This window comes from Bubalus kerabau, chromosome 3 (genome assembly GCF_029407905.1).
Source record: "Bubalus kerabau isolate K-KA32 ecotype Philippines breed swamp buffalo chromosome 3, PCC_UOA_SB_1v2, whole genome shotgun sequence".
Lineage (NCBI taxonomy): Eukaryota > Metazoa > Chordata > Mammalia > Artiodactyla > Bovidae > Bubalus > Bubalus kerabau.
The window spans coordinates 145,480,783-145,503,308 of NC_073626.1; the positions used below are offsets into that span (position 1 = coordinate 145,480,783).

The window sequence follows — 22,526 nt, forward strand, 5'->3', positions numbered from 1 at the left end:
GAAGCAACTTAGCAGCAGCAGCAGCAGTAGCAGCGTAACAAAGCACCACAGATTTGGTGCCTTAAACGACAGAAATGTGTTGTCTTGCAGTTCTGGAGGCTGTCTGTTGGTCCAGGATTCCGGTGTCAGCAGAGTTGGTTCCTTCTGAGAGCCTCAAGGAAAAGTCTGTTTCATGCCTCGTTCCTAGTTGCTGGTAGTTTGCTGACCATTTTGTACATTTATAACCTCAGTCTCTGCCTTCTTGTTTATAATGAGGTCTCCCTGTGTGTGTTTATGTTTGTGTGTGTGTGTGTTTCAGTGTCCAAATTTCCCCTTTTTATAAGGACATAGTCATATTGTGTTAAAGCCTTAATGTGCACATCTTAAATTATCTGCAAAGAACCTATTCCCAGATCAGGTCACATTCACAGGCGCTGGGGGTTAAAACTTCAGGATCTTATTTTGAGGGGAGCACAGTTCAACCCATAACAGATGATAAGTGAAAAAACCAGTATACAGAACAGTTTGTAGAGAATTACTACATTGTTCAAAGTATACCTCTATACACACATATATGTACACATATACATAGATACACTATAGAAAAACATGAAAAGCTGTATAAAAATGTTATCTGTAATTATCACTACTGGATTGTAGGGTGATTTAAATTAATTTCTGTATTTTCATTTATGTTATTTTTTATTAGTTATTATTTTCTACATATTAATTTTCTTTTACACTAACCTGTGTTACTATCCAAAAAAAAAACAAAACAGTGAACCTCTTGACTATCAGTGATAGTCTTAATATTCATTAAATTTTCATTAGAAACAGAGCTTAATAATGTTGTTTTTGTTGTTCAATCTCTAAGTCATGTCTGACTCCTTGCGACCCTATGGACTACAGCACTCCAGACTTCCCTGTCCTTCATATCTCCTGGAGTTTGCTCAGATTCATGTCCATTGAGTCCATGATGCTATCTAACCATCTCATCCTCTGCCTCCCTCTTCTCCTTATGCCCTCAGTCTTTCCTAGCCCCAGGGTCTTTTCCAATGAGTCGGCTCTTCGCATCAGGTGGCCAAACTATGGGAACTTCAGCTTCAGCATCAGTCCTTACAATGAATATTCAGGGTTGATTTCCTTGCTGTCTAAGGGACTCTCAAGTATCTTCTTCAGCACCACATTTTGAAAGCATCAATACTTCATGGTGAATAGAAAGGGAAAAAGTGGCAGAAGCAGTGACAGATTTTCTTTTCTTGTGCTCCAAAATCACTACCGTGATTGCAGCCATGAAATTAAAAGACACACCTTGGAAGGAAAGTTATGATAAACCTAGAGAGCATATTTAAAAGCAGAGACATTACTTTGCCAACAAAGGTTCATATAGTCAAAGTTATGGTTTTTCCAGTGGTTATGTATGGATGTGAGAGGTGGACCATAAAAGAAGGTTGAGTACCAAAGAATTGATGCTTTCAGACTGTGGTGCTGGAGAAGACTCTTGAGAGTCCCTTGAACTGCAAGGAGCTCCAACCAGTCAATCCTAAAGGAAATCAACCATGCATATTCATTAGAAGGACTGATGCTGAAGTTGAAGCTCCAATACTTTGGCCACCTGATGCGAAGAGCTGACTGACTGGAAAAGACCCTGATGCTGGGAAAGATTGAGGGCATGAGGAGAACAGGGTGACAGAGGATGAGATGGTTGGGTGGCCTCACCAACTCAATGGACATGAGTTTGAGCAAACTCTGGGAGATGGTGAAGGACAGGGAAGCCTGGCGTGCTGCAGTCATGAGGCTGCAAGGAGTTGAACGTGACTTAGTAACTGAACAAGTTCAACAAGCTTGTTTTGATAACAGATACTACTTTTAGTGTAGTCTGACTTTTTTCTTTTCTTTTTTGCTTTTATGTTTACTGCATTTTAATCTTATATAAAACGTCTTTAACCTATTGTCATGAACATATTCATTTAAGGTTTGTTCTCAGAGTTGTCATATTTATCTTTCAAACTTTGATGAACAGATATATATATAATATTATATATTTTATATATTATATATTATATAAATAAATATATATAATATATATTATATCTAATGTATAGTATATATTATATATAATTATATGTAAATATAATTATATATATATAATGTTTAGTGTTTATTACTGTGCAAAGAACGAGGAAGGGATTAACATTTTTTTTCCCATATGATTATCCAGTTGATCCAGTGTAACTTATTGAAACGATCATTCTTTTTCCATTGTACCGTAATATCCCCTTTATCATAAACCAGGTAACTATATAGGGCACTTGATGTATGTACAGTTTTGTTGGCTGGAAAGAAGTCTGCAACGTAAAAATTGTGAGTTATGTTTTATTTGGGGACCTTGGTGGGAACAGTAGCATGGAGAACAGCCTCTCAGATGGCTCTGAGGAACTGTTGTTTAAAATTTTTATTAATTTTATTTATTTCTCATTGTGCTGAGTCTTCATTGCTGCGCTGTCCTTTCCTTAGTTGTGGAGAATGGGCTACTCTCGAGTTCAGAGTGCAGGCTTCTCCCTGTGGTGGCTTCTCTTGTGAAGCGTGGGCTCTAGGGCATGTGCGCTCAGTAGCTGCAGCTCCCAGCTCTAGGGCGCAGGCTCAATAGTTGTGTACGGGCTTAGCTACTTCACAGCACATAGAATCTTCCTGGATCAGGGATTGAACCCCTGTCTCCTGCTTTGCCAGACAGAATTGTCTGTAGAGGTAAAGGAGAAGCCAGGATATACTCCTGTGTATCCTGAGAAAACTGTGTAGTCAAACATCAAAAGACTACTGCTGATCACAAAAACAGGACTTCACAAATTAGTGACTTTAGTGCTTTTCTTCATATGAGAAATTTATTTAAAAGTCTGGGCTCATTAGAATTATTCCTTAGATACACATCTACTTACCTAGGACCATCTAGTCAAGGCTATGGTTTTTCCAGTAGTCATGTATGGATGTGAGAGTTGGACTATAAAGAAAGCTGAGCACTGAAGAATTGATGCTTTTGAACTGTGGTGTTGGAGAAGACTATGTCCCTTGGACTGCAAGGAGATCCAACCAGTGCATCCTAAAGGAAATTAGTCCTGAATATTAATTGGAAGGACTGATGCTGAAGCTGAAACTCCAATCCTTTGGCCACCTGATGCAAAGAGCTGACTCATTTGAAAAGACTCTGATTCTGGGAAAGATTGAAGATGAGAGGAGAAAAGGACGACAGAGGATGAGATGATTGGATGGCATCACCAACTCAATGGACATGAGTGGGTAAACTCGAGGGGTTGGTGATGGACAGGGAGGCCTGGCGTGCTGTAGTCCATGGGGTCGCAAAGAGTCAGACACGATTGAGCGACTGAACTGAACTGAGCTGAACCCAGGACCAGTATCCTGTTTTTCTTCATTCTGAATCCCCTCAGGATACACCGTGTCTGGAGGAAGGGCTGCGGTGACTGATGGCTTGATGGCAACATGCCTTGTTTATTGGAATGGTAGGCAACATTCCTTGTCCACAATGTTATGGAATTTTCCAATCCATGAATATGGAAGAATACCCTCCCCCTTTTTTGTTTTTAGTTTTGGTCTTTAGTTTTTCTCAATAATTTTTTCACTTTTAAGAGATCTTATATATCTTTTATTAAATTTACTCTTAGATAATTAGTAGTTTTTTAAAAATACTATCATAAATGGTACAGTTTTTAAATTTCATTTTTATTTGTTATACATATGATTGATTTCTGCATATTGATGTTATTTATAGTATTAACTTTGCCAAATTCCCTTATTAACTCTAAAGGTTTGTCATGATATCTGAGCTCATTCTCATAGATGTCTCTTCTCCCAACCTCTTCCTTCCCTGTCTTGTTGGTCTGTTTATTGCTCATCCCAGTTGTTTCATTCACCAGCTGTTGCAGCCAATACCTGCATCTTTAAATGTTTTCAGCAGAAGTCACCTAGGAACCTGTCTTAGCTGTAGGAATGCTCAGAGTTGGGCAAGACAGGCACGGTCTTAATGGGAGTTTTCAGGTTAAGACTCACGGCCACAGTTTTTTTACCAAAATGACTATATTGCTTTCTAGCAATTTGCATCAGGAGCATGTGCTGCTCTTCTCTTGGCTGCTGCTTCTCTGGGATATGGGAATCAGAACCAGGTTGTTTAAAATGCCACAGTACTTCCTTACCTCAGAGCAGCTGCTTCTTTCTTCATCAAGCCTTCCCCTGATTGTTTTTTTACTGTATTCCAGAGTTTTTCGGAAGTTGATTCTGACAGCTTAGGAGCTCATTACTTAATTTTGGGGAGGGATAGAGCCTTGGGGTTCCCTAGTTGTCCATTTTCAGTGACCATTTTGGTCAGCAGTGGTGATGGTGCTTTTACTAGAGCTGTTTTCTGCAATGCTACCATTGAGATGGGGAGAGAAAGGAAATCAAATAATGTTCGGTTGCTGCTGCTAAGTCGTTCAGTCGTGTCCGACTCTGTGCTACCCCAGAGACGGCAGCCCACCAGGCTCCCCTGTCCCTGGGATTCTCCAGGCAAGAACACTGGAGTGGGTTGCCATTTCCTTCTCCAATGCATGAAAGTGAAAAGTGAAAGTGAAGTCGCTCAGTCGTGTCCGACTCTAGGGACCCCATGGACTGCAGCCTACCAGGCTGCTTCGTCCATGGGATTTTCTAGGCAAAAGTACTGGAGTGGGGTGCCATTGCTTTTTCTGAATGTTAGGTTAAAAACATCAAAGACCTCACTATCTTACAGTCCAGTTGTTCCTGTTGAATAGACACTTCACATTGGGTATTGAGTTTTGGTTAATTGCCAAAGTGCTAAAATGGTTAATGTTAGTTGTTTAGTGGTTTTGCACGTATTTTCATTGTTTTAGAGGCAGAAAGAGATCACCAAAGTCTCACTCCACCATTCTGGAAGTCAGTCCCTCTTCTGAAACTTTTTGAAAGAGAATTGTAATGGGAAATATAAAGATACAATAAATTTTCAAAATTTATGATAGTGGCATATGTGTGGATCAGTGAAGTTCTTTACCCTATGACAAAACTTTCATGGAGTTGATATAGCAGAGTAGCTTAAATTTGAGTTCCTAACATGAAAGGGTCTACATATATTTTACTTTACAAACCCAGTTACTGTGTTTTGTGATGTAAGTACGATTATCCCTATCACAGCAACCATGATAAGTAGGAGATGTCATCCCTGTTTAACTTTTGAGACATCTGCACCTTGGAAAAGTCAAGCAAATTGCTCAAAGTTGCATTGCTTCTAAGTGACAGAGCCAGAAGGAAACCCAGGATTTTTTGACCCCAAAGCTTTTGATCTTTTTATTACACATTGTTGGGCTCCCCTGGTGGCTCAGAGGTTAAAGCATCTGCCTGCAATTCGGGAGATCTGGGTTCAGTCCCTGGGTTGGGAAGATCCCCTGGAGAAGGAAATGGCAACCCACTCCAGTATTCTTCCCTGGAGAATCCCATGGACGGTGAGCTACAGTTCATGGGGACGCAGAGTCAGACACAACTGAGCGACTTCACTTTCACTTTCTTTACACATTGTGTTTTGTTCCACAAGGGATTTGATAAATATTCAGTGGATGAAGGAATGACAAAGAGACCCTGAGAGATTTCCGTCACTGACGCTTATCTAAGACTTTCGCACATTTGTATGCTTATTGTTTATTAGATCACAGGTACTCTGTGGTGAATCTTTACTATTTTTAATTTGATACTAAGACTCTAATATTGAAAGTTCCTTTAGGTTCAAGGTTTTCCCAGCCTTTAAATGACTTGTATTTTCTGTTCTTGTTGTTGTGGTTGTTTTGTTTTACATATTAGCCCTTTGACAGAATCTGAACCTAAACTACTAGGGATGTAATTATTGGTAGAGTCAGCGTTAATCTGACGGATCAAGCAAACACCTGAATGCTTGCCTTGGTTACAGAATTGAACTCTATGAAATGAATCTACTTGATGGAGTTCTCTCAGATTTAGTAGGAGGGAATAGAAAATCATTGTGGTTTTCTGTTCTGTTTCAGCTTTCGGAAGAATTATTGGATAAATGGCTATCGTACCCAGAGTCCCAACATGTCCCCCTCTGCCAGCATATGCTTGGCTTTGCTATGAAGTCTGTTACACAGATGGTAATGGGCAGTACATTTGAAGATGAACAGGAAGTCATTCGCTTCCAGAAGAATCATGGCACAGTAAGTCTAGGGCCAAGTTTAAGTTTACTCTTTCATCAGATTGGATACTTGAGGAATGTAGACGTCACCTCTTAAGAAGTTTTAAGATTCTGTAGAACAGAGTGTCCTTGTTTGTGGCTAAAAACAACAATGTAAGAAAGATAACTGTTGCCTTTTTAAAAAGTTTAAGAATTACCTTTTTAAGCAGTTACCTTTTGAAACTTAAAAAATGACTAAAAAATTTTTCTTGAATACTTAGCAAGTATGTCAGGAGTTCCCTGGTGGCCCAGTGGTTGGGATTCTGGGCTTCCACTGCTGTGGCCTGGATTCAGTCCCTGATTGAGGAACTGAGATCCTGCAAGTTGTGTGGCATGGTAGAAACAAAAACAAAAACCAAGTATGTTATAAAACAATGATAATTTCTAGGATAAAGAGAAAAACTGCACTTAGTAGAGCTAGACTGTATCCTCTACTGAAAGAAATTAAACTTGATGGAGCATTAACGTACTAATGAAATGAATATGATTTGAAAAAAGGATAATTCAGTTGAAGATTGAGTTACTATTTGCCTTTTCTGGATTCTCATATGGACTTTATTATTCTCTATTTTCACCAGTCTCAACATTATATTAATCTGTTTTGAATTGTACTTAAGTCGTTTATTTCACTGAAGTTTTGGATCTCTGATCAGTTATTCCTTATTTTCTTCAAATCTATAAAAACAGGTTAAATAATCAATGCAATGCATGTAAAACAAAATCACTAGAATCTGTGGCTTAGTACTCTGTCACTGTTTAATATTATCCTTTTTCCCATTAAGATGGTTTTATTGCTTGTGTTTGATGATTGAAAAATGTCCATTTCTTAGAAAATGTTCACATGTTCAGGAGTATAAAAATAAAACTGGAAAAAATCACCCTAATTTTCACTTCCTAGAATAAACTACTCAGGGTATCCAGGTGAAATAAATTGGCTAAAGGATTCCTAAAATGTTTTCCTATTTTAATGAAGAATCAATTTTTGACTCAGTTGTTGATGTCTGATTTTTTTCATGTTGATGAGACAGCATTTTTAAAAAAGGAACTCCACTGTTATTTCTAGGATTTTATTCCAACCTGCTGATACCTGTTCCTATTCTGGGTATTTTTTTTAATGTTTTATATATTTATTACACATGCAGCATGTGGAATCTTAGTTCCCCAACCAGGGATTGAACTCATGCCCTCCATCGGGCGCTCAGAGTCTTAGCCACTGGACCACTAGGGTAGTCCCTATTCTCGGTATTTTTAAGCTGACATTTTCTTTACTTTTCTTTCCTTACAATTTCAAAGTCATAATTTCAAACATAAAAAAGTGGCAACTAGTACTAGGAACTCCCATGATATCCTTCAGCTGTTGTTTACATTTTGCCCCATTTACTTTTTTCATTCAGTATCCGTCTGTCTATCCATCCATCCTTCCATCCGTTCCTCTCCTCCTTACCCAAAACATTTGAGAGTACACACTTTACTTCTTTCCCCCTAAATGCTTCAGTTTGTACATCACAAAAACAAGAATATTCTCTCATATAGCAACAAAATAGTTATCAGACTTGGGAAATTTAACTTTCATACCATATTTTTATCCAGAGCCCGTATTCAGATTTCTTTACTTTTAGTGGTCAAACCTCTTTAACATGAAACGGTTTTTCAGCTTTTTTTTGTTTCTTTATGTTGACTTTTTTAAAAAATTAATTACAGGCCAATTATTTTGTAAAATGTCCCTCATTTGGGTTTAATTTGACCAGATTCAAATTACATACTTTTGTGAGTGACTAGGTACAAACTCTCCATTTTTGGCAGGAATCTGTTTTTTTTTTTTAATGTTACTGGAAGTTGTCAAAGGAAAGTTTTCAGACCATAATCATGACCTAAAATCCTGCCTTAAGTGATTTTTAATGTCCTTAATGTCTGATCTGTAATGTCTGAAACTCTAAGGGCTTGCTGTTGTCCAGCCGAGCCACCAGAAGTACTAACTGGTTGTGAACGCAGAGGCAGCGTTAGCTGCACCATGCCTGCTGCTTGGCTGGCCGTACTTGGGAGATGTCATCAGCTCTAAGATGCGTTTCTGTTCACAGGTGTTAACGTGAGAAAACGTACATCTCACACCCAGTTGCATGCTGTGTTTCTGAAGTGCCCTCCAAAAACGTGGTCCTAGTTATTTTCCCACCAACATTAGTGTGCTCTTTCCTTGTGTTTTTGACACAGTTATTTGTCTTTTAAATATTTGCCTATCTAGTAAGTAAAAAATGATCTTTCGTGATTAAAATTTGTAATTCTCTTCTTGTTTGTGAAGTTAAACATTGTTTAATATTTTTGCTGAGCAACTTGTATTTCTTTTTTGTGGGATGCTTTCTCATGTCCTCTACCTGTATTTCAATCAATGTCTTTCTTTTTCTTACCAATCTGTAAGAGCTTTTAATTTTTTATCTCAATTTTCATTTGCTTTTACTTTTATTTATAGTGTGTTTTAAAAAAAGACTTTTTTTTTTTTTTAAAGCAATTTTAGGTTTACCATAAGCCTCTGTTTTTGACTGTCAGAGTTGTGTATAGTGACTCTCCAGCCATTAGTCAATTTTAGTTCAGGTTCCTCTATGCCAGCACTGGTTCCTGAGGTAATTTCCACCTGTGAGTCTGCTACAGTAAGACGTGCCTCCCCATTTTCACCACTGTCTCCAGTCTTAGGGGCCTCAGTTTGCCTAGGGCCCTATTCTATCTCAGAGGTCCAAGAAGAGCTGTTGATTCTTCAGTCTGTTCAGCTTTTTTTGTTGGGATGGAATAGCTAAATTAACTCAACGTTTTCATCATAAATTTTTACCCTGTGCTCTTTGTTGTACTTAGGCACTTCTTTCTCACTTAAAGGGTATTCCTAATATAAACATTTGCTGCACGTTTTTACAGTACATTTAGTAGTTTAATTTTTTACATTTAAATAGTCTGAAAGGCATATCTTTGTAAGGGAAGACTTGAGGACTCATAACTATGAATATTTTTTAAATACTTATTTGTTTTTTTTTTCCACAAGTTCTTTCAGAATTTCTCAATTATAAAGAAAATTTTTTGGGACTAAGTATCCAGTATTGAAATCCTATTGTTTACTCTCTCCAAACTTTAGACTAATTTTTAACCTTTTACTAGATCTTAGGCAGTGCTTACCAGTTATCATCTTAACTTTATCTTTGAGGTCCAGAACAACAGGGAAGAGTGAAGTCGAGTGAAGTCAGTTGTGTATGACTGTTTGCAACCCCATGGACTGTAGTCCACCAGGCTCCTCCATCCATGGGATTTTCCAGGCAAGAATACTGGAGTGGGTGGCCATTTCCTTCTCCGGGGATCTTGCCAACCCAGGGATCCAACCCAAGTCTCCCACATTGCAGGCAGACTCTTTACCGACTGAGCCACTAGGGAATCCCTTCCAGTTAATCATGGTGAAGTAAAAATTTAGAATTTGTCTCATATGATAAAGAATTTGCCTGCAAAGCAGGAGACCCTGGTTCAATGACTGGGTTGGGAAGATTCCCTGGAGAAGGGAATGACAACCCACTCCAATATTTCTGCCTGGAGAATCCAGTGGACAGAGGATCCTGGCAGGCTACAGTCCATCAGGTCGCAAGGAGTCAGACACGACTGAGCAACTTCCATTTTACCACTTTACAATGAATTTTATTTATCCACCAGTGCCATTGTAATAAAAAATTGAGAATTGACTCTACTGCTGTTTCCTCTTCCTTTTCATTCATATTCCTTTGAAAATAAGGCAACTTTGACTTTTTAGTTATAATTAGTTTGAAAGTACTTTGAATAAAATTAGTAAGATATATTTTGTGCTTTATCTTCAAAGAAAATGGAGTAAATGATTTCCATGTGAAAGGGAGAGTTTAACAGTTCTGTTGGTGAGACAGAGGTTCTTCAGTTATTAGCTTAGATTCCTTGGTATTATTTGGAAAGTTTATGTACTAAATAATAGGTATACTTTCCTATTTTGAGGTTTGGTCTGAGATTGGAAAAGGCTTTCTGGATGGATCACTTGATAAAAGTACAACTCGGAAAAAACAATATGAAGATGGTAAGTTTTTTCACTCTTAATTTTTAGTAAAGACAAAAGGAAATGTGCCCAGCTTTAATAGGGTTATATATGATTCATGAAGTTATAGGTCATGTGTTTTTCTTCCTTTTATGTTTTTTCCTACATTTCCTATTATGAAAGTTTTTCTTAAATAAAAGAGAGGGAAAGGCTGTCAATTAGTCAATGAACTCTAGCACTTGTTCAGAATGAGAGTACTGTAGTTCTGGTAAACCCTACAGGATTAATGGAAAGTGCAAAGGTACAGTCCTGGGAAAGCAAGTTAAAAATACATGTTAAGTAAGAGTTACAAATAATGAGTGAAATTATCTAAAATAAGAAAATATTTGTGAATAGCTTTGTAATGATATTTCTACAAGTAGAAAAACAGTAGAAAGTCTAAATATCCAACAATATAGGAATTGCTAAGGAAATAATACCAACATGACAAATGTTATAAAAGAAATGTAACAAAATAAAAAATTCTTACTATTATAATGTTGAGTAAAAAACTATTTATATATTTTATAAATACATCCACATGACCAGGGGGAGAAAGAATATTCCATGTAGAGGAAAAGTAGTTGCAAAGTCCTTGAGGTAAGATTCTTCCTGATATATTTGAGGTACAACAGGGAACGCTATGGCTGGAGTGAAATGAGTTAGGAAAATAGAAGACCAGAAAGACTGATGGGAGTGGAACAGATTTTGTCTGGCTTTGGTGTGACTGGGCTGCTGTCATCTCCAGGCTCAGAACAGAAGCAGCAAGACTAATTAGGAGGCTACTGCAGGGAACTGGGCAAGAAAAATAATGTGGCTGGGACTAGGTGGAGGGTAGCAGAAAATAGAATATTATTTTTAAAAAAGAATAAGGGAGAATAATTCTGTATTTTGAAAATTAGAACTGCCAACATTGATGGCCAGGTTAGATGTGAGGTATGAGAGAAGGAAATACCAAGGTTTTAGACCTGAGTAATTTGAAAATGAAATTGCTAGGAAATCAGATGGGACAGATACTATGGAAAGATCCAGTTTTGAGGGGAAGATCATGGCTTCGTTTTGGATATGTTATGTTTCGTATACTTCAGACATCTCAGTGGAGATGCTGAGTTGATTGTTTGATACGAGTCTGAAATTCAGGAGAAAGAGGTCCTAACTGGAAATATAAATTTGGGAGTGTTCCATCTGTAGATTGTATTTAAAGCATGAAAATGGTTATCACCAAAGTAATGAGTATAAATAAAGATCTAAGAAAAGAAGTCCTTGACCTTGGGCATTCCATCATTAAGAAATTGGAGAGATGAGAAGGAACTGATAAAGAATCCTTAGAATGAGCAAGCAGGCAATGGCACCCTACACTAGTACTCTTGCCTGGAGAATCCCATGGACGGAGGAGCCTGGTGGGCTGTAGTCCATGGGGTCGCTGAGAGTCAGACACGACTGAGCAACTTCACTTTCACTTTTCACTTTCATGCATTGGAGAAGGAAATGGCAACCCACTCCAGTGTTCTTGCCTGGAGAATCCCAAGGATGGGGGAGCCTGGTGGGCTGCCATCTATGGGGTGGCACAGAGTTGGACACGACTGAGGTGACTTGGCAGCAGGCAGCAGGCAAAGTGGGAGCAAAGTGTGAAGCCCAGGAGAGTGGGATCCTGGGAGCCAAATGAGAAAGTGTTCCCATCAGGTGCTGTGATAGGTCAAGTAAGATGGGGCCTGAGAAATGATCTCTGGATAATTTTCTTGGAAGTTGGATTAATCTTCCAGGTTTTAGAGATTTACTTTCTGACTGTTTCACACTTGGTGGAGTCTCTAAATGAGTGATGCTTTATTTGGGAGAAGAATGGAATTAAGAAGAAAGAATTTAGAAGGAAGGTGAATAATACCAGCAGAGGGGTATATGTGTAAAAGTCCTCTAAGGGGCTAGAATCATTCTACTTCTTGACCTGGGTGTTTGATTTAGTTATTTGTTAAATTGTGCATATATGTTTTATGCATTTGGGTACATGTGTTAAAGTTAGCAAAAAGGAGAAATAATAGAGTTTAAATTAGCTTTAAAAATTATGTTATTATTCTTTTAACTGAAAGTTTTTTTTTTTTTTAACTGAAAGTTTTACTCTGCACATAGGAACATTGTAGAAATACAAAAAATTGTTCAATCCTCACAAATGAAAATCTTTTTTGTTTTTCTTCTCTAAGCCCTTATGCAACTGGAATCTATTTTAAAGAAAATCATTAAAGAACGAAAAGGAAGGAACTTCAGTCAGCATATTTTCATTGACTCCTTAGTACAGGGGAACCTTAATGACCAACAGGTGATGTAATTCTTAAATGTTTATCAAACAAAGGATAATCAGACATGTATAGAGTGTGCTTTTTATTCCCTTAAACCAGATGCCTTCCTAGAATTCAATGGCTTTTTACTTTTTTAGTGTATATCATCCATAAATAGTATTTAGATTTGCTGTCCTGTTATTTAGCTCTTGGAAACAGCTATATAGTATCTAATATTTGAGTAAGCAGATATTGAACCAAAGTTCTGTGGTTGTTACAGAGGAGGGCTTGGGTGAGCCTTTTTCGACTAAACAGCTCTGCCCACATGACCAGATGTGGCAGCGTGGTTGTTCCCAGTGTGGGTCTGTCTCCCAGCACACCTCTGGGCCACTGTGTGTTCGTGGCGGTGCCAGGCACGACGGGAGTGGAGCCATTGCTGCCACACCTGTTCACTGTAGGAATCTTCTGCCTCCTCTGTGGATGTAAGTCGGCATAGACAAAAAGCGGTTTTCTAGGTGTGTGTGGGTACAGAAATTAAATCGCACTCCAGAACAGTGGCAGGCTCCTCACTCTTTCTGAGTCTTCATTGCTGCACTCAGCCAAGCTGAGCCAAGCTCAGATAAGACTGAGCCAGTTTGTTTGCTGTATCATGAACCAGTAATATTACTGGATAAAAGTTCACTGTTTCAAAAATGCAGTTCAGTGTTTAGGTTGGCTTTTACATTATATAGATTTTGTTCAAGTGAAAACGTCATAAAGGAATAATATACTTTGTTCCTTCTTAACTCCCAATTCTATACTCTAGATGATTTTACTGGGTCTAATACAGGGTCTAATACAGGCCACCTTACATGTCACACTATCTAAACTTGGTTTTGTTTCCTAGATCCTAGAAGACACTATGATATTTTCTCTGGCCAGTTGCATGATAACCGCAAAATGTAAGTATAAATTGATTTCTTTTTGAGATAGATTATAAAATACAGAAAGATAAAGCTATTCTAAAATAAAGGAAGCACTGTTTGCAAGATCTCTTTATAATTTCCCTTAGCTTTTATTTTTTATTCCTGTTGGAAAGGCTAGATTCACACCGTGCTCCTCTCCCGCCCCCCACCCCCACTTTTCTTAACCCCAGGTGCTCTGTGCCACCTCTGAACATTGCCATAAATTTCCTGACACAGTTTATGGATTGTGAATTCTAGTTAGTGCCTTTAAAATGAACTGCTGTTGACACCTTTCCAACCAGAGCTGTAAGCTTTTCAGTTGCCTGCTGCTTTTCACTTTGACTTCAATCCTATCTGCTATTAATAAGATCTACCAGCAGTGAATATAGGCCACAGAAATCATGATTTAAAAGAACTTCTTGGTGAAATTAAAGGTGATTATTATTTAAAATTCTAAAATGGGTGATACATTTCTAAGTTTTCTTACTGGTTTTGAGTTTTATCAGACTACCATTTATTTATACAGTTTTTAAGAATTTGTATATCCATAAAATTGTGTTAACAAAAAATGCTAAAGGAAGTATTAAAACGCAAGTTGAAAATCTAAAGAATTTATGTTTACTTAAAGGATTTTGTTCATAACTTTTTCTGTTTAAGAAAATTTAAAAAGGATGAGTACAAATGTGAAGTTCCTGTAAGTTTTTCTTCTTTGTATACTTTTTTGGTATCTAGAGATGTCCCAGATTTTATAGATTAAGTGGAATATAGGTGAGCATGTGTCAAAAATAATGTCTTGAACCTTTTAAAAAAATACTTGTTTAAAAAATATATTACTGTTAAAATATATCTTTGCTGAAGACCTTCAAAAAATCTGAATCAGGGACTTCGCTGGTGGTCCAGTGGCTGGACTTCATGCTCCCAATATAAGGGGCCTGCGTTTGATCCCTGGTCGAGGAACTAGATCCCACATGCTGCAGCTAAGACTCAGCGAAGCCAAATAATTAAATAATAATAAATAAATGTTTAAAAAATCTGAATCAGTTGTACTCTGGATATTAAAAATTGATCATTTCCAAGGTTGACTTAATATGTTAATCTTTTTTGTAGTTTTGGGGGAAAATTTGAGTATTGCTGTTTTTTTGCATGTGGGTTGGTTGTTTTTTAAAGCACCTCTGAAATTTTGAGAGGCAAGATCAGCAGAAAACCTTAATTAAAGTCCCTCCTCTGCGACTTAGTAGCCTGAAGCAAGATACTGACCTCTACATTTTTTTCCTCTTCTAAAATAAGAATGACCTCCAAGGTTTCCAACTGTAAATTGGTGTCTTGATTCAACATTGTAATTAAAGAACATTAAGTGGCTTAAAACCACATTTTAAAGCTATATTCTCTGTCTTTTAATAGAGTTGTACAAAAAAAATAGTGTTTGAGGTTATTTTTAATAGAGTTGTATAAAAAAACAGTGTTTGAGGTTATTAAACAGTTATATTAATTTTAAATGATAATGTAGTTAGTCAGGGTGTAGAGTGCCTACTGTATCCAAATCCTTGTGCTAAATCTTTCAATGTTATATATTACTATATATTATTATAAGATTGCATACATGTGCATATATACTGTCTGCATAAGTTTTCACATCACTTGTGAAATAGAAGTTCTGCAGTTTACTTACAAGCCATAGTAAGGAAACATATATAGAAAAAAAGTTAAAGTGAGTTACTCATATGCCTTTTATGAACTCTGGATGTGAATAAATTATCAAAATAATTCAGTACCAGGTAGCTATTGATTTTACTGATAATAATATTAAATGCAGAAGGTGAATTATGTATTTACATTGGATTTGGATAATATATGACTTTGGCAAATATTTTAAAAAATTAACTTTAAGGCCAATTTAAGCTAGCCCTTTAGCTCAGGAAAGAGATAATAATAAGTAGAAGTAGAAATTATTAAACACAGTTGAAAAAGTACTTGACATAGAAAAAGTACAGCTGTAGATAGTCATGTCAGGCTTAATCTAAGGAAAGAGATGCTGTATGTCTGGATGGTTCCATTTGAACAGTTATAATCCCAGTGGATCTCTAGGGGAAATATAACTATTTTATATTTATTTTGTAATTAATTTTCTTACCTTTTGATTTCCTCAGTGATTACAATCCGTAAGCCATTTTCAGAAAAAGTAAGCCATAAACCAGTGAACTCCATTGTTGGCGTTCATCAGAATAATTGTGATATTTGTTAGAAATATAGGTACCTTGGACACACCGTAAACCTACTAAGTCAGGATCTGTGGATGGTGGGCTTGTGTCATCACACAGTCTCTGACTCCCAGGAGATTTTTGAGAACCACTGTCCTAAGCATTTAATCAGTTTCAGCTCTTGAACCAGTGTATTACAAGTAAAAACTTAGAAACACTGATTTATAGGTAAATCTCCTGCTATTTTTACTCGTGTGAATCATTTCATTAGGGCTCCTGAGGAAACTGACAAGTCAACTGTTTTGTTTTACATGGTTGAGTGAACCAAACAGTCCATCACAGTTGCCAGCATTTAACACTTCCCCAGATGTGAAGTTTATTTTTTATCATTACTGTTTTGCTTAAGGTAAAATGCATCAAGTGCCTTTGACTACTTGCCAATTTTATGAAAGAAATTTTCTAGATTTCACTGTCTTTGAGAATATTCTGTAAATGTTTATGTTCTGTTGAATGAAGCACAAATCTCATGAACAATCTTGTTTTATCTTCTGGTAGCATTTATGTATCTTCTGTATGGAGTGGGGGGGAGAAAATACCAAAAAATAGTAAGTTTGTTTTTTATTCAGCACCCAAACTATGAATTCACTGCTTTCATTGTTCTTAATATAAACTTTCACTTAGTGTGCACCTGGGCAATCTGTTTTTTAACCACCTATGAGGAAATTCAGAAAAAACTATATGAAGAGATTGACCAAGTTTTGGGGAAGGGAGCTATCACTTCAGAGAAAATTGAGGAGCTCAGGTAAGAACCTGAGGAAAGGGAGGGGCGGGGAGATCTTTAAAATTTGAATTGGTTTATCTTATTTAAAACTAATGCCAATATGGAGGAAAGCCATGTATTTTTACAGGACTTAAAGTATTTACATACAGATTTTGTTTATTTTTTTTTATTTTATTTTTTTTTAGCCAATACTTAATTTATTTGGAAATGTTTATTTCTAAGCTAATTTAAATTTGCTTCAGATAACATTTATTAAATGTTATATCAGAATTATATTAATGCCCTCCCCCATATAATTCTGTATTGTTTCCTTTTTTCTTTTTTTTTTTTTGTCTGAGCAGGTCTTTTTTTTTTTTTATTTTTTTTTATTTTATTTTTAAACCTCAAACACTGTATTAGTTTTGCCAAACATATAGATTTTAATAGATGACTTAATTTGCTTTTTAAAATCATAAGGTAGTTTTGGGAAACTTTTACATGGGCCTATATAAAATAGCATCAGTGATGTCTAATAAGTGGAACATTCATACATTGATGGTAGGAATGCAAAATGGTACAGTTCTGTTGTAAAACAATGTGGCAGGATCTTACAAAATTGTACAGTATGACCCAGCAGTTCTCCTAGGCATTTACCGGACAGAAATGAAAACATGTCCACACAGTGACCTGTATGCAAACATTTATCGCAATATTATTCATAATAGCAAAAACCAGGAAGTAGTCCAAATATTTATCAACTGTTGAATAGATAAATTGTGTTATATCCATACAATGGAATAGTACCTAGTAATAAAAAGTAACACAAAATCAATACACAAAACAACATGGATAAATCTTATTATGCTAAGTGAAAAAAATCAAGCACAAAAACAGTCTACAATGTGTTTCATTTAGGTGACATTCTGGAAAAGGCAAAGCTATTGTGATAGAAAGTAGGGCAGTGATAGCTGGGGCCCGAAATGGGGAGGGGATCAACTGCAAAGAGGCATGAGGAAAGTTTTCTAGGGAGAGGGAACTGTTACATATCTTTCTTGTGGTTGTAGTCACACAGTCATATACAATGACTAAAATTTATCAAACTGTACAGGTAAAATGGATAACATTTTTATATGTAAGTAATACCTTAATGTAAAAGATTTTTAAAAATAGCAACTGTGACTTCTTAGGGGGTTGAAAGTCTGAGACTGGGTAACAAGCAACCTTACTTTGGAGCATCTTTCAACTATAGAAAAGAAGATATGGATACAGCCATTAGAAAGAACTTGAAACCATGGATTTCACAAGGAGACATTTGTTAGGGATTCTTTAAAATGTTGAAAGCTTTATTGATTACAGTTTTAAAAAGTAATACATACTTGTTTTTTGAAGTTTTTATTATGCAGAAGTGTATGACATAGAAGGTGAATGTCCTTTGTAAATGAGGACAAGAAAGATAACAACTGTTAACTATCTATATTATTTTTCCAGACTTTTTCTATACATATATATATGTATTTAAAACAAAAAATTTAAAAACATTTTTAAATACAAAACATGTAACTCTTCTGTAAATTCCATGTTTTCTCTTAATGTGTTGTAGACAGTGTTCTATACGTAGTAACTCCACCACATCTAGTCAGTGAGTACGTTTTGTTGATTTTATTTTCCAAACAGCATTTAGTTAGAAGTTTAGTTTTAGTTCTTTCCATTGTCCCCCACCCCCACCCATGAGGAGCACCACCAACTTGTTTGGGGCATTTCAACAGCCTTGTGTCTTTCTTCCTCCTATGAAAGTGAAAGTGAAACTCTCTCAGTCTTGTCTGACTCTTTGTGACCCCATGGACTACACAATCATTGGAATTTTCTAGGCCAAAATACTGTAGTGGGTAGCCTTGTTCTCCAGGGGATCTTCCCAACCTAGGGATCAAACCCAGGTCTCCTGCATTGCAGGTGGTTCTTTGCCAGCTGAGCCACGAGGGAAACCCAAGAATACTGGAGTGGGTAACCTATCCCTTCTCCAGTGGATCTTCGTGATTCAGGAATTGAACTGGGGTCTCCTGCATTGCAGGCAAATTCTTTACCAGCTGAGCTACTCCAGATTGCTCTTGGAGCCAGTGACTGTACACTAATCTCTTTAGGTGCTTTAAAATTATACCTAACCTGAGACTAATCCCAAACCAACAATCTCTGGGCATCAGAAAGTTTCAGAAGCTTCTCAGATGATTCTAATGTGTAGTTAAAGTTGAGAATCACTGTGCTAGTCATCTTTCTATATCTGGGGAGTTGTATCTGATCATGCTGCTGCTAAGTCGCTTCAGTCGTGTCCAACTCTGTGCGACGCCATAGACGGCAGCCCACCAGGCTCCCCCGTCCCTGGGATTCTCCAGGCAAGAACACTGGAGTGGGTTGCCATTTCCTTCTCCAATGCATGAACGTGAAAAGTGAAAGTGAAGTCGCTCAGTCGTGTCCAACTCTTCGAGACCCCATGGACTGCAGCCTACCAGGCTTCTCGAACGTCCATAGTATTTTCCAGGCAAGAGTACTGGAGTGGGGTGCCATTGCCTTCTCTGGTATCTGATCATACTCCCCTGTTTAAAATCCTTCAGTGACTTCTGGTTGCCCTTAAGATAAAATTTATACCCACTAACTTGGCTTATGAGACATTTCAGCTTTACTGAAATTCTTTTGTTTCTTCAAATGTGAAGCGCTGTTTTTAATTTTCTGACTTTTGGCTACATTCTCTCTTCCTCTGTCCTCTAGCTGAGTCCAGTTTTTTCTTCAGGTCTCAGGCTAAGTGTTTATTCATCTGCAAAGTCCTTTCTCCAGTTGGATGCTCCTGCCATGTGTTCCCCAACACCCTGAACTTCCTTTATCATAACAGTTACTGTGCCTTTTTAATTGTTCATCCTTGATGTTCCTTCCTCTGTCCTTTCCCCTGCCAGCTAGACTTTGAAATTCTTTGAGGGTTTTGTCTTGTTGACTGTTGTAGCTTAGTATCTGATGCAGTGCTTCTAATGTAGTAGGTACCTAAAAATATTTGTTCAAAGAGGAAAGGATGTTTCCTTTTTTGTTTTTGATGTTTTTAGAAATTATATAAATCAGCATTCCTATGCTTACATCTTTGCAAATATTTCTAAATCTTTCTATTAATAAGGTCTGAGAAATGAGATAATTATTTAAGAATGTATGCAATAGTGTAGTGTTTACAGTTAGGGGCCTATGGGGTAACAGATTTGGATTTGAATCCTGTCAATACCACTTACCTGCTGTGTGATTTTTTTTTTAATTAATTCATTTTAATTGGGAGGCTAATTACTTTACAATATTGTGGTGGTTTTTGCTATACGTTGACATGAGTCAGCCACGGGTGTACATCCCAAACTCCCCTCCCACCTCCCTCCCCATCCCATCCCTCTGGGTTGTCTCAGTGCACCAGCTTTGAGTGCCCTGTTTCATCCTGCTGTGTGATCTTAAACAATTGCCTCATTTTTAAAATCTGTAAAATTAAAAACAATAATACCCATGAGTTTTTTATAAGGACTAAATGAAATACTGCATAGAAACTATTTAACAGAACTGGTGCATACCAAGATTTCAATATATTTTAGCTTTTATTCCTCTCATTGTAATGCAAACTTTATATTTTCATATATATTGCCAAGTTATCCTTCATCAGAGCTTCTCTGCTGGCTCAGATAGTAAAGAATCCGCCTGCAATGAGGGAGACCTGGGTTCAATCCCTGGGTTGGGAAGATCTCCTGGAGGAGGGCGTGGCAACCCACTCCAGTATTCCTGCCTGGAGAATCCCCATGGACAGAGAAGCCTGGAGGGCTGGTCCATGAGGTCACAAATAGACATGACTGAGCGACTAAGCACAGCACAGCATCCTTCAGTAAGGCTGTACCAGTTTATACTTCCCCCAAGTGAATATGAATGTCCATTTTCCTATTTTTTATTAGCATTTTCTATGACAGTACTCTTGTTCATATTTGCTAATCTGGCAGGTAAAAAAATTTGCTTTGATTGGCAGATTCCATTGTTAATGAGGTTGAGTATCATTTATGTTTCCATGACATTTGCAATTTTTTTTCTTTTTTTGTGGATTGCTTTTATATTTTCTGTCCATATTCCTGTTGGGATGTTTGATCATTTTAATTTGGTATTTTAAAGAGCTTTGATGCATTAAGGATATATTTACAGTAAATAATTTTTCTACTTGGCTTTTAATTTTACTTAATGATGAGTTCAAGTATTTAGAAATTTTTCCATAGTCATGGTGTTTTTCTTTATGATATCCATCATTGTTTCAATATTTTTTCTAATTTTGAAGTAGAAAAGTCTTATTAAAATTTTTATTAAATCCTTTATTAAAAATAAAGGATGCTTCACACAAATTTTAAAAATATTGTTTTGAGTTTTCTTCTGGTACTTTTAAAGTTGTTTTCATTTGTTTAATTCTTACTCACCTAAACCTAAACTTTATATCCTTCTAGTATACACTGTGTTTTAAGCAAATAAGAATTATGATGACTATTTCATTAGGAAGGTTATTAAAATTGTTGAATAACACTTCAAAATGTATATACATTTCAAATTGATTCTCCCAAAATAAGGATCCTCAAAAAAAATTTTTTTTAAACAGGTATTGTCGGCAAGTGCTTTGTGAAACTGTTCGGACTGCCAAACTGACCCCAGTTTCTGCCCGGCTTCAAGATATTGAAGGAAAGATTGACAAATTTATTATTCCTAGGGAGGTAGGAAACATTTGGTATGCTTAACCCATTCAGTTATTCTTTTCAACTCTTCTAGTATGTATTTTTAAACTTTATTGTTTAAAGTATCCAATAAATGCTACCTATTGTTAAATAAAAGACAGTTATTTAAAATTACAAAATAATATATGTTTGTTTTAAGGTTCAAACAACATAAAAGAAAGACTCCTTTCTCCCTAGGTACTACTGTGAATCGTTTAGTGTATATTTTGTAGGTGTTTTCCTATGTATATGTATTACTCTATGTATATATACATATATATGTATGTATTTTAAAAACCTAATTTATATGTGAAAATATACTGTTTATATGTTGTTTTTAATTTTCTTCCTTTATTGAGGCAATTAATACAACTGGCACTTACTGTGGATCCAATTCATTATTTTTAATGGATGTATAGTACTGCGTTGTGTGAATGGACCATAATTTAAGTAGTCCTCATTGATGAAAATTTAGATTGACACTAATTTTTTTCATTACTATAGATTGCCTCTAAAAGGCAATTTATATTTTGAGCAAGTGTATGAGAATGCTTTTCTTTCCATATTCCTTACTACCTCTGGATTTATGAATCTTTAATGTATTATGTGAATCATATATAAAAAATTATCTCATAATTTTAATTTGCTCCCCCTGATAATTGGAGAAATTGAACAGCTTTTCATACATATACTCACAGTTGGTATTTCTTCTGTGAATTATTTTCTTTCTAGTGAGTTTATGTGTCTTTTTGTAGATTATACATATTAATTCTGTCGGTATTATGGCAAATCTTTTTTTTCTGTCTGTTGTTTATCTTTTACTAGTTTTATGGTATGTTTTGTATTTACTGGATGCCAGTTTTAAATTTTCACATAGTGAAGTCTGTTATTCTTTTATGACTTTAGTATTTTGTGACATGCTTAAGGGATACCTTCTCACTATGAGATCACCAAACTAATGGCCTGTGTTTTCTACTGTTATGTAATATTTTTATAAGTTGGCTTTCTGGGAGTCATTTTGTCTCTGTTAGACTTTTCATAACCAGAGTATCTTTTTTTTTTTTTGCAGACCCTTGTCCTGTATGCCCTTGGAGTCGTGCTTCAGGATCCCAGTACTTGGTCATCTCCGTACAAGTAGGAAATTTCTGTCATTGTCTTTGCAGTTCTTAATTTTTATGTGTTTGCATGTGTTGTGTTCTCTTTCTATGTTTTGAGGAGAAATTCAGTATGTAACAGTGATATAGAAACAGAAAGCCACCACCTTCTCTGTATATCTTCTGCTCAATACTTTTTCTTTCATGAATCTGCTGTCTTCTACTC

General features: G+C 36.4%; 1 protein-coding gene across 2 annotated transcripts in view; it reads left to right on the top strand.

Annotated features, from left to right (window-relative positions):
• LOC129646657 (cytochrome P450 20A1) overlaps window positions 1-22,526 on the top strand; it is a 42,434-nt gene that overhangs the window by 12,971 nt on the left and 6,937 nt on the right. For both annotated transcript variants that reach the window (XM_055573167.1, XM_055573165.1), the window contains 7 exons: window positions 6,033-6,200; window positions 10,205-10,283; window positions 12,476-12,591; window positions 13,437-13,491; window positions 16,374-16,494; window positions 21,095-21,206; window positions 22,276-22,340. In XM_055573167.1, the coding sequence (XP_055429142.1) occupies window positions 6,033-6,200; window positions 10,205-10,283; window positions 12,476-12,591; window positions 13,437-13,491; window positions 16,374-16,494; window positions 21,095-21,206; window positions 22,276-22,340 (716 nt within the window). The remainder of the gene's footprint in view (window positions 1-6,032; window positions 6,201-10,204; window positions 10,284-12,475; window positions 12,592-13,436; window positions 13,492-16,373; window positions 16,495-21,094; window positions 21,207-22,275; window positions 22,341-22,526) is intronic.